We start from the raw sequence: 16,458 nt of genomic DNA on the forward strand, positions 1-16,458 counted from the left end.
ACTCATTTGGTGGCAAAATCTGATCTAAATAGATAGATGTGAAGCTATTTATAATATATGAATATCTGAATGTAAGCATGCATTTAATTTTGAGTGTGGGGTTCAGCCCCAAGCCCCATCTGAGATGCTACTTAATGTATGGTATAAGCACCACATGACCTTTCCAGTATCCGGCAAGTTCTGAAATCTAAACACATCTGGCCTCAAGGGTTCATGGACTTGTGCCTGCTGTTGTGAGTGTCCATCTTCCATTTCCCACTGGATCGGAAACTCCTTGAAGGCCGGGGTCACATTTATTCAGTCCTGGCAAAAAGGAATTAGTCAATAGATGTTTGTTCAGCTGAACTGAAACGATTCAAAATGAGTGCAATGAAAGTGAATTATCATCTTCCCAGTAGCCATGGCCTGGGGATTTCCTGGGATCTGGGAATTGTTCTTTCATTCCCTATGAAGGGTGGAGGCATCGTTTCAGTAGAAATGAAAATCGGTTATAAAGGACCTCAGTTCTGAAACTTCCTGGACCCTGTTTCTGCAGGCCCCGGCTGTCTCGTGAGGATCTCTGAGCAGTTTGAGGGGTGGAGGAGAGGGAGGTGCACTCTGCTTCTGCCTCCCAGGGAGCAGGGAGAGGTGAGAGATGTTGCCACGGCAACCAAGTTTCCCAGAGGAGTTGGAAGGCAACTGACAGAGCAGCTGCAGGAATAAAGCACCATGATGGGATGTTGTAAGAAGGGGAAACTTCTTCCCCTGGAGATACCAGCTCCGGCCTGGATTTGAAGTCTCCTTAGACTCCTGGGCTGGACAGGAGGTGCTTATGGGAACGTCACCTTCTCTGAGTCTTCACAGGGAGGGGAAGGGTCTGGCTGTGCTGAAGGTGGTGCAGAGCAGTTACTCACAGGCTCACTGGTGGCAGGCCCTCCAGGGAAGGGGCAGCTTCCGGGGTGGGGACGAGGAAACTCAGCGCCACAGCGTGGCGCTCCCGGAGCCCCTGTGGTAAACAATCGGGGCCACCGGTAGCTGATATCGATGTGGAGCAGAGGCCGGGAGAGCTCAGAGTCCTTCACATAAAGATAGCGGGCTTCCCTGGTGGCGCAGTGGTTGAGAGTCCGCCTGCCGATGCAGGGGACGCGGGTTCGTGCCCCGGTCCGCGAAGATCCCACATATCAGCCGCGGAACGGCTGGAGCGGCTGGGCCCGTGTACGGAGCCTGTGCTCCGCAACGTGAGAGGCCCGCGTACCGCAATAAAAAAAAAAAAAAAAAAGACACTTCAGGGCGCCGAAGCCCGAGTGGAGTCAGAGCGCAGGTCTCTCTGTGTGCTTGGTCATGCTATCGGAGTGAGGCAAACAACCGTCCCCATCAGCACCAAGAACTAACCCCTCCTTGTGCCAGAGCCTCGGGAGCATGGTCCACTCTCAGTTCTGTGAATGGACCAGGGGCTGAATGGACTGGCCATGCTGGCCTCAAGAGCCGAGAGGGGTGCTGTGAGGGTGCAGTGCCAGGTCTGTGCACTGTCACGCCCCACAATGGGGACCTCCCTGGTGAGCGTGCCCCAGCGTATCGGAGAACTCAAAACTGCCACTGGCTGTCACAGGGATGAAATGAACAGTGTGGGGAATATAGTCAATGATAATGTAATATCTTTGTATGGTGACAGATGGTAACTAGACTTATCGTGGTGATCACTTTGTAATACATAGAAATATCAAATCACTATGTTACACACCAGTAAGCAACAGCGCTGTAGGTCAATTATTCTTCAAACACAAACAAACCAACTCATAGGAAAGATCAGATTCATGGTTACCAGAGGCAGAGGGTGCGGGGAGGGGGCATTGGATGAAGCAGTCAGAAGGTACAAACTTCCATTATAAAAGAGCTAGGGATGTAACGCACAGCGTGATAAGTATAATTAACACAGCTGTATGTTCTACATGAAAGTTGCCAAGAAAGTAAATCCTAAGAGTTCTCATCACAAGGAAAACATTTTTTCTGTTTCTTTGATTTTGTATCTATAGGAGGTGATGGATGGTCACTTAGCTTACCGTGATAATAATTTCACGATATATGTAAGTCAAATATTATGCTGTACACCTTGAACTTACACAGTGCTGTATGCCGATTGCGTCTCAATAAAACTGGAAGGAAAACAAACCCACCATTGGCTCCTCTCACCAACGGCGTATCATTCAAAGCCCTCAGCCTGGTCCCAGACCACCATGGAAGCAGCAACACCGTACGGGGAGTTTACACATGCAGGCAACGGGCTGGCAGACACAACACCACCCTGAATCCCTACGATGATCCAGAGAGCGAGGAGTTACAATACTAGTTCTACTACCAAATCATACTAATAGGTGAAATTTATCAAGAGTTCACCTGACTCCTGGCACTGCTCTAAGTTTTCTAACCGCATCATCTCACTTAATCTTTCAGCAACCTCATGAAGTGAGAACTCTTATTGTTCCCATTTTACAGATGAGGAGTTTGAGGCACAGGAGATAAGCCCACAGTGCTGGCGATTAGGATCCTGACCGCTATTCTACACAGCTCTCCAGTCCTGGCCTTCACCACCGCACCCCACCCCCCCCCCCACCACGGCAGATGCTCCCTGTTTTAGCCACACCCAGCTGTCATTGTGCCCCAAGGTTTCCGGTTTTTTTCCTTCCTCAAGCATGCTATTAAGGCTTCTGCGTGGATGCCCTCACCTGTCAAACATTCCAAGTTCTGGCCCAGCGGCCTTACCTGACCGCCTAGCTACACCTATGACCTATTTCTGACCTCATTCTGCCCTTGTCTGAGCCACTCCCTGGCAAGCCCACAGCAGAGCTACTGAGATTTATGTCACTTTTCAGATGTGTGGTCTCACCGCCTCCTGGGAAAGACTGTGAGCCTCAGTTTCCCCATCTGTAAAATGAGGAGGTTGGGCCAGGCCATTTCTAACCACTGTAATTCAATGCATTTCTGCGTCCCTGTTATGCGTACGTGAGGTGGGAAAGGGAGGCGGGGAATGCGTGTTGAATGACTCATCACTATTCCGATGACTTTCTCCTCTGGCTTCTCACCATTTTCCCTCATGCTGACTTGGAGTCATTCTATTGAGCTGATGGAGGGATGTTAGCCTTTACTCACTAGAAGCAGCCCTGAATCAGCAGAGGTCGTGCCCACAGAGCCTTCGAGAAGCTCGGGATCCTGTGCAGGAGGGGCGGCTGGAACCTCACTCTCTGTGCCCATTTCCAGGCACTGGGGCCTCACGGGGCCCGAGAACCAGTGAGCCTCTGGGTTTCCAGGGGAAACAGTGTGGACAGCTGATAGCACGCTTGTCCTCATAGAGACAAACCAGGGCAGAGGTGAGGGGCTGACAGGGAGGCTCCTGCTTCTAGCTCTGCAGTAAATTAAACTTCAGACTGGCTCTGGCAGCAGCAGGGATGGTGCCTCAGGGTGTCTGGGTGATAAGGGAGGGGGTGGCACTTAGTTTAGCTCTAATACGTTCGCTGTAGGAGACACAGGGATCTATAGGAACAGAGGAGGGCGATGCTGTGGGAGCTTGCTGCACGAGAAAGGCAGAGATGGAGATAAGATACTTGAGCCAGGAGGGAAGGGATGGCCATGCGGGGAGGTGACCTGATAGGTCTTGTCCAGCCCTCTTATTTCAGACCTGTGGGCTGCGCAGAGGGAGCTGGGAAGTCAAACATCAAGAAGCCTGAGGCAATGATGGTGACCAGGCAAAGAGGTAGAGGGGATTGGACGAGGGTCTGAGGAAGCTTTACGGGTGACCCTCACTTTAAATAAACCCACTATATGAAAATCTATCTGAACCAGATAAAAGCGGGGTGGTTTGCTACTTGTATCTTTCCAGTGTCCACGTCGTTATTAACACCCCGTGTGATACTTTCCATCTCCCAGCCTTGCTTTCAACTATCAAATGAGATAGTTGAACTCCAGCATCTTTAGTTTTACACTTCATCCTCTTTGATTCTGAAATTGCCATTGTTTCCCTTGAATGACACGCCCGTCCCAAATGTGACTCATTATTTGTGCAGAGTTTTTGAAACTCACCTATTGCCCTATTGCCGAGAGTGGGCACAAGAGTTCCCTGTAGGATTGCTACCACCTCCATTTAGATCAGAGCCTCTGCTTTCCGCAACCAAGGATGTCATCACTAGGATCGCTTTTATCCCCTTGAAGTGGAGTCTCGGGGCACCGGGTGACAGGTGTGAGGTTGGGGGCATTCGTCAGGGCCCCAGAGCCACTCAAGTAGTTTTACATTAACAATGCAAATCAACCCCAGGCCACCAGCCCAGGGAAGACACAGCCACCATGAGCTGGAGCAGTAGCTGGCTCTGGGAGGCACACAAAGGCTCGGTGCTGTCGGATGCATCAACCCAGAAAACGGGGAAGAGAGGGGAATATCCAGTTATGATCGAGGCCCCACGAGGCACCTGACATTAAGACAGGCGGTGTGAGAGGAGTCCGGGAGGTAGATGGTGCTGCCAGGTAGGGATGGCTGAACTCTGGGACAGGGAGAGAGACATGATGGTAAGAGGGGGAGGAAGCCAGCTCCAAGGTGGGGAGGCGGTGGTGGTGAGAGAATAAAGCCAACAACGAAATCCATAGCTGCCACTTACTAACTACCTGGTACGTGCGCGGTGCTAAGGAACTCACCTGCACTGTCTCGTGTCCTGCTCCGAATGACCCTAGGAGGTGTTATCACCATCACCTCATTTTACAAATGAGGAAACGGAGGCACGAAATGGTTCAGCAGCCTGTCCACTGTCACACAGCTAGTAAACAGCAGAGCCAGGATTGAAACCTGGTCGGTCTGATCCTAAAATCCATGTTCCTACTCTTTATACCACAGTCTCCCCAACGTAGGGATCGCAGAGATGTCGCTCCTCCTTCATCTGGGGATCCTGCCTCCTTTTAACCTCCTTCCCCCATCCCACCACTGACCCCCCCCAGTCCCGCCCCATCCCGCTTCAGCTAAACGCGGTAACCCACCACCCACTCTCCCCCTTATTGTGGGAGGGAAAGAGCAGGCGGGGCTGGAAGCTTTCTATGAACTATCTGGGTGGTGTTTAAAATCCACTGTGGGAGAGCAGCTCAGGCGTTAGATGAAAAGCCTTTGGGGTAGAAAGATCCAAAAGCCCTCTTTTCTAACAAATGCTCATCGTGCCTCAAACACAGTGACATGTAAAAGCTGAACCAAGGGCCACGTGTTAGTAAAATACTTGGTGCCTAAAAGAGGGGCCTTAGAAAGATGCTCCAAAGCTCTGTAATGTGGAATAAAGATACCAGTTTCCTTTCTTCCCCTGATTCATCCAGCTTAATATTTTAGATGTATTGACTCCACTAAGCCTGGGTCATTGGGAGAAGAAATTTACATCTGCTAATGACCCCCATCCTCAGTGGGCAATCCATGCTTTCTGTTCTGCGAAGGAAACCCTGAGGAACCAAAGAAGAAGAAGGGGAAGCTGGTTTTTCAAAGAATAGGCTACAGAACTATTTAGGCCCCCTGTCTGCGACCTGCCCTCATGGACAAAAAAGAAACACTACAATACAGACAGGACCAGGAGATTCATGAGAAGTCACTGCTAGTATTTCTGCTTTCATTTTGAAGATCCTGAGAAATCTGAATCTTCCTTTTGTTGGACTCGAATTTAACCTCTATGACAACTAGGATTTCTACCTGTGCCCTGCTGAATCCCCATTGCCTAGGATAGAGTACAGCAGGCACTCACTAAATATTTATTGACTGACCAAGTGAATAAATGAATGACAATTCCAGGTACCGTTTCCACCATGCCTTCTTCTGAAGGAATCTGTGTCCATAGATCCTGCTGGCCTCAACAACCCTGTTTTGTGTGATAGAAATCCACCCTCAGTCTTTCGGAGTGGACTTTTTCCCCAAGGGTAGCTCTTAGGTCATCTGGTCAATGCCTGTGGCTTGTGAGACAGGACCAACCAGATCCTCTACCTTGTCTCCAAACCAAGAGGCACTGAGGGAAGCTGCACACTGAAGAGAGACTGTAAGCCACCTGAGGGCAGGGACTGTGTCTCTCTTGTTTTCTGCATTGCTCCCAATGCATGATATCCTGAGTCAGGCCTGAAATAGAGCAAATGCTCTATAAAAGTTTCCTGAAAGGATAAACAAATTGTCAGCTGGGCCTGGATGGCCATTACGGGACATGATGAATAAACCAGGGAAACCAAAGTAGCAGAGAGGGAAGAGCATGGATCCAATACAACAAGAGCACTAAAGACGCTGTGGGACAGACAGAGAGCCACTGCCTTCCTCCCGTCCTGCTCTCTTTGGATCCATACAATATCCTACCAATTGTACTTAAGCCAGTGTAAATGTGTTTCTTCTCTTGCAATATTAATAACCCAGACGAGAGCATGCAGACGACCAGATGTCTGACATGTATATTTGAGCGAGTTGTTCTTTAGTTTGGTTTGGTTTTGCCACTGAGTGTCATTAAAGGTTGAAATGGGCTAGAAAGGGAGGAGATGGGACTCCAGAGCCTTAGGGAATGGAGGCCATCATCTCTCTGGGCTGAGGGTCTCCCGCTCTTTCCCTCTGAACTGGAGTTGTTCATTTCCAGCTTAGCTACAAGCCACCACCCCACTAACCTGGAAGCTCATCCTGTAAAGTCATCAAAGTAATACCAGCCACACACCAGAGAAGTGCAGGGGAGGTGGAGTGGATGGGACACTAGACGTGCAGGGTCGTGATGCAAGTTCAGGGTCCAGGACTTGCTCAGCCATTGACTAGCTCTGGGGTTATCCAATGTCTTTGAGCATCAGTTTCTTTGGTAAAGTGGGAATAATAACACTTAACTCTCTGGTTGTTGGGAGAATTAAAAGCAGTGCCCAGCACATGGGAGGGGCTCCGTAGGTGTGACTGGAGCGACCAACTGCGTGTGAACGTAAAGCACTCCAGCTCACAGAGGATTCCCCTATACTGCAAGTCATTTAAATCTCACAATGACCTGCAAGATTTGCGAAGTAGACCTTAGGGTTCCCATTTTACAGGTGAAGAAACTGAGGTTAAACAGAATCACTGACTTGTCCAAGGTTACCCACAGAGTGAGTGGCTGACGTCCAGCCCAAGTCTCAGCTTCTTCCCACGACACTGCCCTCAGCAAAAGAAAGCAAGACAGGAAACAGATGTGCCATGGCTATGCTTCCCTGGGGCTGGCGGAATCTCTCCTTTCTTAAGCCCATACAAGGTTTCATTCAGGGATCTGTGTACAAAATGTCCAGGAGATGAATGAATCAATATATGAAGGAGTGAATGAGTGGGTAAATGAAGGAACGAATGAATTCCCTGTCTTAATTCTACTCCACACGTGATTTGCAACAAAACCTGGGATCTTGTCTCGACTAAGCCCTATAGGGCTTCCTGGTGCATGTTTCTCTTCCTCTCTTGGGAATATCTACATCACAGGCCCGGCAATGGGTGCGGCTCACACCACCAGCCCCTCCTCTGCCAGCAAGGGAAGCAGAGGGCAGCCCTGCCCATGCTACGTACTGGTTTCTGCAGTCTCGTACTCGCTGTCTCTGAGAAGCTCAAAGATGTCCACTTCGACCTTGGCCTTGCCCAGCCTCTCGGGAGCACGGTTGATGCGGTTCTTGGCCAGGGTGATAGACAGCCGCTCCCCTCTGCTGCATTCCATGGGGTCATCCAGGATAGCAGCTGTGGGCAGGCAACCACATGGACACAGTTGGTACCCTCTACCGTTACGCGTCCTCCTACTCCAGTCTCCCCCGCCGTGCCGCCTTCCACCTCCGCCCTGCCATCCTCAGAACTGTCCCCAAAGCAAGTCCCCTGCATGCTAAGGGTCTAGGTCTGTAGCCAGGTGTGGCGGTGAACTCTCGTGTGGCTAGTCACCTCAGGGACACTGTAATGCCACGGCAGGCCACCAGGGGCCCTACCTGGAAGAGGTCCCCAGGCTCAGGCATAGCGATACCCTTGGATCTAGGTTCACCTGCACACATGGGCACACGTGTGCAAAGGGAGGGAGATGGCAGCAGTCCTTTGAAAATGGTATTCTGGGCATATGAGAAACTCTCCTTGAGGTGATCTAGGGTTGAAGAAGGCCAGGTTTGAGAGGGAGACCTGTGGTATCAGGACCCGCTACAGGGCCCTGCTGAATGCCTGTTGTCCACCGATGACACATGTCACCTAGTGAGCTACATAGTTTCTATGAACTTCTGTCCTCACTGAACATGGGGAAGAATAAGACAACCTCATGGGGCTGGTGTGAGAATTCAGTAAGACAATGTATATAAGTGGCACACCCTCAAAATTTAATCAGTGTGACAATCAGTGTGAATGGCTGGAGTGGTGTGGTACCAATAGCTGCCCAACTTCTGGAAGCAGTATTAAGGATACGTGTTAACCTGAGTTCAAATCCCGGCCCCGCCCCGTCTTAGCTATGGGGCCTCTGTCTCCTCACTTGTAAAATGGGGAGAGAGCCTCTCCTTTGGGCTCCAGTGAAGATGACACGGATAATGCGTGTGAAGCGCTCAGTGCAGCATCTCGTGCACAGCACACACTCAGTAAATCTAGCCATTGATACCATTCGTTCTCTTGGTAGAGGAAGTTACACAATTGGAAATCTCTGCACAAAAACTTGTACACAGCAGTGTGGGTGAAGGGATAAATTAGGAGGCTGGGATTAACATATACACACTGCTATATATAAAATAGATAACCAACAAGGAGCTCCTGTATAGCACAGAGAGCTATACTCATTAGTTTGTAATAACCTATAAGGGAAAAGAATCTGAAAAAGAATATATATATATATAACAGAAGCACTATGCTGTATGCTTGAAACTGACACTATATTGTAAATCAACTATACTTCAAATTAAAAAGCTAAAAATAAAATATGCCCTAAAAATACCATTACTCTGTCTAAATAATAATAAAAAAAACTTGTATACAAATGTTCCAAGCAGCATTATTCATAATAGCCAAAAAGTGGGAAAACCCAAATGTCCATCTACTGATGAGTGGATGAACAAAAATGTAGTATATCTATTCAATGGAATATTACTCAAACACAAAACGGAATAAAGTACTGATGTATGCCACAACGTGGATGAACCTTGAAAACATTATGCTCAGTTGAAGAAGCCAGACACAAAAGGTCATGTGTTGAAAGATACCATTTATATGAAATGTCCGGAATAGGCAAATAGAGACAGAAAGTAGATCAGCTGTTGCCCATGTTGCCCAGTGGCAGTGGTGGTGGTGAGTGAGGAAGCTGGGGAGAAATGGAGAGTGACCACTAATGCCCATAGTGTTTTTGGGGGGATGACAAAAATGTCCTAAAATTGATCGTGGAGATGGCTGTACAACTCTGTGAGTATACTAAAAAACGCAGAATTGTATACTTTAAATGGGTGAATTGTGTGTTCTATGAATTATATCTCAATAAGGCTGCTACAAAAATAAAGATCAAGCTTATCTTGCAGAGCTTGAAGCCGCAGAAGAGCAGCACAGAGAATCAGACCAAATAGATTTCACTGGCACGTGGCCCTTGAATCTCTGTGGCTGGTGTGGACAGAGACCCAGTTTCTATGCCATCTTTTCTGTATAAGGTTCCCATATCTCCTGTGACCCATTTTCCAAACCAAAACCAGGACACAGAATATGACAAAGCACTTTTTTTCTGATTTGTGGATTTATTTATAGGCATAGCCTTACTGAACAATAGAAATTAGATTTCATTTACACGGGTTGGCCATACATGGGGCCACAGAGGTACATCCCAAGAACTAGGCGATAAAGTAGGCTTCTGTGAGTTAAGTAGCAAAGTCCATGCACACCTGATAGGATTAGCCCCCTGAGGGAATGGACAAAGGACTGGTAAATGTATGACTGAAGAGCCCAGAGACACCTAAAATTCCTACCCAGGTCACCTTAGGGAAGCAAGACCAGAATGAGATTATTACTTAGGAAGCAGAAATGTGAACAATTACACTGTGCTGTCCCAGGAAAGGAAGACTTTGGGAATAGAAGGAAAGTGGGGCAGCCCAGAGGAGCGATTCTCAAATGGTGTTCCCTGGAGGGCCCCTGGGTTCTTTCAAGAAGCAGAGGGGAAGGCTGAAGGGAGGTCTCTAGCCCCACACCAATTTCAACCAGCACAACTCCACATCCATCAGTTTTAGATATTGGAGTTCTCCAAAATACACATCGTGGGGAAAAGAAAAGTTTCACTCTTAAAGATATAATAGAAACCATTAACCCAGCCCTGGAGCATAGAAAAGAGACATCTAAAGTGTCAGGAATTGGCAGTGCCATCCTGCATGAGTCACAGGAAAGAGGCACCGGGTCCATGGGATACTAGCCTCACGTTAATAGGTACACATTTATCCAGTGACAACGTCAGGGTAAGTCCTAGTGGACTTACCTAGTCTCACTTACTGTCTGCAACAACTCTGTGAGATAAGAGTGTTATCTGTGTCATCCTCACTTGGAGATGAGACAACAGAGGTCACAGAGGTCAAGTGGCCCGCCGTTGTTCACAGGGCTGGTGAGTGTAGAGGAGGGAGGGGATCCCAGGTCAGTTTCATATGGACCCTGCATTCTTAACCACAGGTCATATTCCTTCTAATGAAATTCATCTTCCCAGGGGTTTGCTGCTGAGAAGGGAGTAGGCTAGGTAGGTGTGTCTTAGCTCACACTGCTATAAGAAAACACCATAGGGGCTTCCCTGGTGGCGCGGTGGTTGAGAGTCTGCCTGCCAATGCAGGGGACACGGGTTCGTGCCCCGGTCCGGGAAGATTCCACATGCCGCGGAGCGGCTGGGCCCGTGAGCCATGGCCGCTGAGCCTGCGCGTCCGGAGCCTGTGCTCTGCAACGGGAGAGGCCACAACGGTGAGAGGCCCGCGTACCACAAAAAGAAAAAAAAAAAAAAAAAGAAAACTCCATAGAGTGGGTGGTATTTATTTCTCACGGTTCTGGAGGCTGGGGAATAGGAGATCAGGGTGCCAGCATAATTGGGTTCCAGGGAGGTCCTGCCTCCTGGTTTGCAGATGGCTGTCTTCTCCCGATGTCCTCACACGGCAGAGAGAGGGAGATCAAGCTCTCTGCTCACTTTGAAAAGGGCACTGGGGTCTCACCTTCAGGACCTCTCCTAAACTCAATCACCTCCCAAAGTGGGGAGGGATAAATTGGAAGTTTGGGATTAGCAGATACAAATGACTTTCTATAAAATAGGTAAACTACAAGGTCCTACTGTATGTATAGCACGGTGAACTATATTTACTATCTTGTAATAAACCATAATGGAAATAAATATATATAAAACTGAATCACTTCGCTGTACACCAGAAATTAACACAACATTGTAAACCAACTAGACTTCAATTAAAAAAAAAACCGGTGTGTGCTGTGGACTGAATTATGTCCCCCCAAATTCCTTTGTTAAAGCTCTAATGTGTGCATTTAGAGAGATAGGACCTTTAAGAGGTAATTAAGGTTAAATGAGGTTATAAGTGTTGGGCTCTGATCGCTTGGGATTGGCATCCTTAGAAGAGACAACAGAGAAGGTTCCCTCCCACTTTCTTCCACCCCCAAGGCAGGAAGCAGGCTGTCACCAGGAACTGACCCTGCAGCACATTGACAGCAGACTTTTAGCCTCCAGAACTTGAGAAATAAATGCCCCTTGTTGAAGCCACCCAGCCTGTGGTATTTTACTATGGCAGCCCAAGCTGACAAAGACAACGTGCTAATTAATATAAACCCTCACATGCAGGACGCCAGCCAGCCATGTGACACCACACAGTGAACTCACAGAGCGTCACCAGACACACTTTGAGACAGAGGGATCATGGCTGGGGGTGGGGAGAGGGGATGGCAGGGAAGAGAGAATGTGGGAATGATACACTACGGGGCACATGAGGTCCCCTCGGTGCTCAGCACTCAGGACTCTGCCTTCAGAGGTACCTGGCAGGTGCTCACCAACTCACTAAGATCCACAGTCCCGCCCTCCCTCCCTCGCCAGCCCCCGTGCCATTCTGGGCACCACTTTTTCATTAGGGTTTAGGTTTTAGACACTAATTAATTTCTGGCTGGGAACAGCCTCAGCTGGGTGGTTGGCTGGCATCAAGCATACTGGGATCAGAATAATTAGGATGACCACAGGAGCCAGATTCCAGGGCTGGGGGCAGCAAGGATGAGGTACAGGCTCAGGCCTTCTAGGGACACCAGAGGAGCATGTCCGCAGCAGGCATTACGGAGCAGCATCCCTGCTGTCCAGCTCTCACCTGCGGGGCCCGGGGGGTGAAGGAGAGCAGCTGGCACAGGACTGAATGTGTGGCCGCTGCCCCTAACCTTCAGCCCCAGGCCTGGCTGTCGGGCTGGGCCAGGATGCTGAGTCCCCAGCCGCTGCCTAAGGAGGAGTCACGTCATCTGGCACATCCTCCACCCCTGCAGACAAGTCAACCTGCAGCCACAGTGAGGCTGATCGGGGCCGGGGGTGATCTGCCTCTACAGCAAAGGCCAGGCTGAGACGGGGAGACGTGTTTAGGGACCAGGGTCTGCCCCCTTTCCAGCCATGGGGACTCTGCAATGACTCTTCAAACCCACATGGACTCATGAGTCCTTCCTGCCCAGGGAGCCACGAGCCCTCACGTTTCCCTTGGCTTTTCTCCCCATGAGCCAAGTGCTTTACCCTCTGCTGGGACGTCTCTGAGTTCTAAGGCTCGTGCCAAGGAAAGGGCGGCCTGTTGACTCTGCCCACCTCCACCCAAGCGTCCCTCCATGTTCTGGGCCCATGCCTGTGTCTACTCTGGAGAGGACGCCTCCCCCAGGGCTGGCAGGCTGGGGCTGCCCACTGGGGTGCTTTCTTACTCACCCCTAGTGGTCCTGGCCATGACCACCCAGGGGAGGATGTGTGATCACTGACCCGCTCAGACCCCTTAAGCCTCCCCGTGGTCTGAAGGGCTGGTCCCAATCGAGCCTCCAGGATGGCATCAGGCCCTCCACACCTTTCTACCTGTGGCACACCTTCCATCCCGCTAGGGACAGCTCCTCTGAGCTAGGACCTGGGCTGACAGGTTATGTTCCCTCCTCTATGCCTCTACTGACACTGGCCCTGCCTCTTATTCCCCCTCTCCCTACAAGGCCCACCTCAGACCACCTCTTCCAAGAAGTCTCCTCTGACTCCCCAGGCCAGTGCTCTCCTTGGATTTCCACGCACTGCCTTGGAGGGGTATTTACCTTTCCATTTCCAGGTGAGTTTCCTCATCTAGCTTGTACCTTAAAAGCCCAGAGCGATCCCTCCTTCCTTTGAAACTCCCCAGATTCCCTGTCCCACATCAATTATCCCTTCTCAGAACACTCACAGGAACTTCTCTGTACTTGTCCTCAGACAGTAACCACTTCTGACTTTCTATTATTTATTATGCCCATTTGTCCATCTTTTCTCCCCTAGACAGCTGCCTCCCTGAGGGCGAGGGCCATGCCTTATTCATTTCTGCAACTGTGCAATCCCAGATACATACGCATTGAGCCCTTAATGAATGGTATTGAGTGAATAAATAATGTAAGGCCACTGTATTCTCATGCCCTACAGCCAGGAGCAGACACTGTGCCTGGTGCAGTAGGCATTAGACTAGGCGTGGACTGGGGACAGTTCCTATGCTCAGGCCTGCAGGGCAGAGGACCTGGGCGGACCCCTCCTTCCCAGGTTTGGGGCTTTCCTGCTCTCTGCTCACCTGTGTCCATCAGAATGGGGCTTGCCTTCCCTCCACAATTTCTCAGCAGCCCATAAGTGACCCCTCAGATGGAAAATCAGCCTCCTTAATCCCTTGGTCCTTCCAGAGTCCCGCTGCTGAAGATTTCGAAGCACTTCGATAACTCTTACCTCTTTAAGGGCAGGAATAAAGAGGTTTTACTGGAGAGTCTTTATAGGCAGTATCTATGACGCGCCTACAGCTGTTAGAGCCCTGTGCTAACAAGAAGAGGAGGCGATGTGAGCCTCCAGGGAATCCGTTGGCTTTGCTCCCAAGCCAAGCCCCGGGCTGCTTGCTCCCTGGGGCCCCAGCCCCTCACCATCACTCATCGGGCATCTCACTCACCTGTGTCCTCCCAGTGTCCCTCGTTTCACCCCTGTTGGTCCCAGTCATCTTGCTGGAGGCAACCGCACCACTGGGCAGGCTGCTCCCACCGCAAACTCACACCCTCCCCCTCACCTGGGGGGCAACACACATCATATCCTTGTCCTCTGACATTACAGAGTATCTGTTTGCTGGGGCTGCCGTAACAAAGCACCATGGACAGGGTGGCTTAAACAACGGAAATTGATTTCCTCCCAGTTCTGGAGGCTAAAGGTTCAAGACCAAGGTGTCGGCAGGTTTGGTTTTATTCTGAGGCCTCTCTCCTTGGCTTGCAGATGGCCGTCTTCTCCTGGTGTCTTCACAAGGTCTTTCCACTGTGCCATGTCTGTGTCCTAATCTCCTCTGCTTAGAAAGATATCGGTCATGTTCGCTTATGTCCCACTTATACGACCTCACTTTAACTTAATTACGTCTTTAGAGACCCTACTTCCAAATACAGTCACATCCTGAGGTCCTGGGTGTTGGGATGCTAACAGATGAATCTGGGTGGGGAGGAATGGTGTACAATTCAGGCCACACCATGGACCTTCACCTCTAGCCACTGCCCGCTCTCACCTCCCCACTCTCAGCCCACAGGCTGGCTAAACCGAGGCCGCTCTCGGTGAACTGCCTCAGCTTTGTGCCCCGACCTCTTTCCACTGGGCTCAGATGAGGCGGATCCTGTGAGAGGAGGTCCCCAGGCCTGGCTCTCTGCCTCACCACGCCTCCCTGCTCTCCTTTATGTTCAGTGTCTGTCCCAGACCCACTCATTCCCCTCCACTAAAACATGGCCAGAGCCCTCCCCTCCCATCAGGACCCTCCACTGACCACACGGACCAAGCATGTCCCTCCGGCCCTCCCTTTACCACACCTGCAACTCAGGTCAGGCTTCTCCAGCGATGGATCAACGTTTTCTAACGCTACCTTATCCCACCCTGGACTCTCCCTCTGTCCTCACCACCCACTCAAACTGTACTCGCAAGGCAAATAACCTTCAATAGCCCTTTTTTGCAAAACTGGTGGACATGTTTGATTCCTTGTCTTATCATGTCCCGAGCTGGCATGACTGTTTGTATCTGCCATGTGCTGTTCAAAGAACATCGTGTGTATCACCTCATTTAATCCTCACACAACCCTACAGCTTACTGTCCCATTTTATAGGTGAGAACACTGAGAAAGAGGCCGGTTAAGCAACTTGCCCAAGATCACCCAGCTCTTAACGGCAGCCTTGGTCCAGCCCATGAGCCACTAGACCACGTCATCAGGTCGCCTCCTGGGTTCTCTTTGCATCTGAGGGTCCCCGGTGCTCTTTTGTGCCTGGGACCCTCAGCTTCTGTGGCTTCCATGGCACGACACCCCTGGGACCTTCCTCCCGCTTCTCTGCCCATTCTCTCAAGGTACACTTCTCCTGCCTGACCTTTAAATACCGGGGAACCCCAAGGGGCTGTGTAGAGCCCTCTTCTCACCTCACTCCCAGGGGCTTCCTAAATGACCTCGCTCACAGCCACCTCCATGGGGGTACTTGACTTATGTCCACCTGCCTGATGATCTCTCCATGCAAATGTCTGACGAGGATCCCAAATTTAGCAAAACCCAGACTAAACCCACCCTCTTCTCTCCTGTATTCTCCCTGATATATTCCTGAGTTTAGTTAACGCAGCACCAGCTACCCAGGCATCATGGCCTCACCCCAATTCCTCACCTCCTGGTTGCTTCTGATCTTCCCTCCTCAAGATTTCTCAAATCACTCCTTTCTCTCTGGTCTCAACACTGCTGCTCTAGTTCAGTCCTTTCATTTCAGCGATTTCACCGCAAACTCATAACTCTCACTTTTTACTTTTAATTTTTAATGTTTTGATTTTTATTTATTTGTTTTTATTGAAGTACAGTTGTTTTACAGTGTTGTGTCACCAGAGTTTTAACCACCACCCAGCACTCCACAATCACTCCTACACACAGCTGCCAGAGTGATCCTATTAAGGTACAAACCCTCGCTTTTAGCTTCCAATCTCCAAATAAATGAATTACTTGATATGGCAGACAAGAGCTGGCTCTAGCTTTTGAATCTTGTATTCTGCTTCTCTGCTCATCTGTCTCCAGCTTCTAGAAATACCGAACCACCTAACTCCTATAGTACCATCTAAGGTGCGCGCGCGCGTACACACACACACACACACACACACACACACACACACACACACACACACTGCTGCCTTGTGCCGGATACTTCAGCTCAATCTCCTCCCCCTGCGTCCTCACCTTTGCTCACTCACCACTTCTACTCAGAATGAATCCTCAGCTCAGACCTCCCCTCCTTCCGGAAGCCTCCTCTGAACACGAAGCTTG

General features: G+C 50.0%; 1 protein-coding gene across 1 annotated transcript in view; it reads right to left on the reverse strand.

Moving 5' to 3' along the window:
* The window catches only part of GRIK4 (glutamate ionotropic receptor kainate type subunit 4), a 315,159-nt gene that overhangs the window by 172,372 nt on the left and 126,329 nt on the right, over window positions 1-16,458 (reverse strand). The window contains exon 2 of the mRNA XM_065882791.1: window positions 7,529-7,693. Coding sequence (XP_065738863.1) covers window positions 7,529-7,693 — 165 coding nt within the window. The remainder of the gene's footprint in view (window positions 1-7,528; window positions 7,694-16,458) is intronic.

Source organism: Phocoena phocoena, chromosome 8 (assembly GCF_963924675.1).
Source record: "Phocoena phocoena chromosome 8, mPhoPho1.1, whole genome shotgun sequence".
Classification (NCBI taxonomy): Eukaryota; Metazoa; Chordata; class Mammalia; order Artiodactyla; family Phocoenidae; genus Phocoena; species Phocoena phocoena.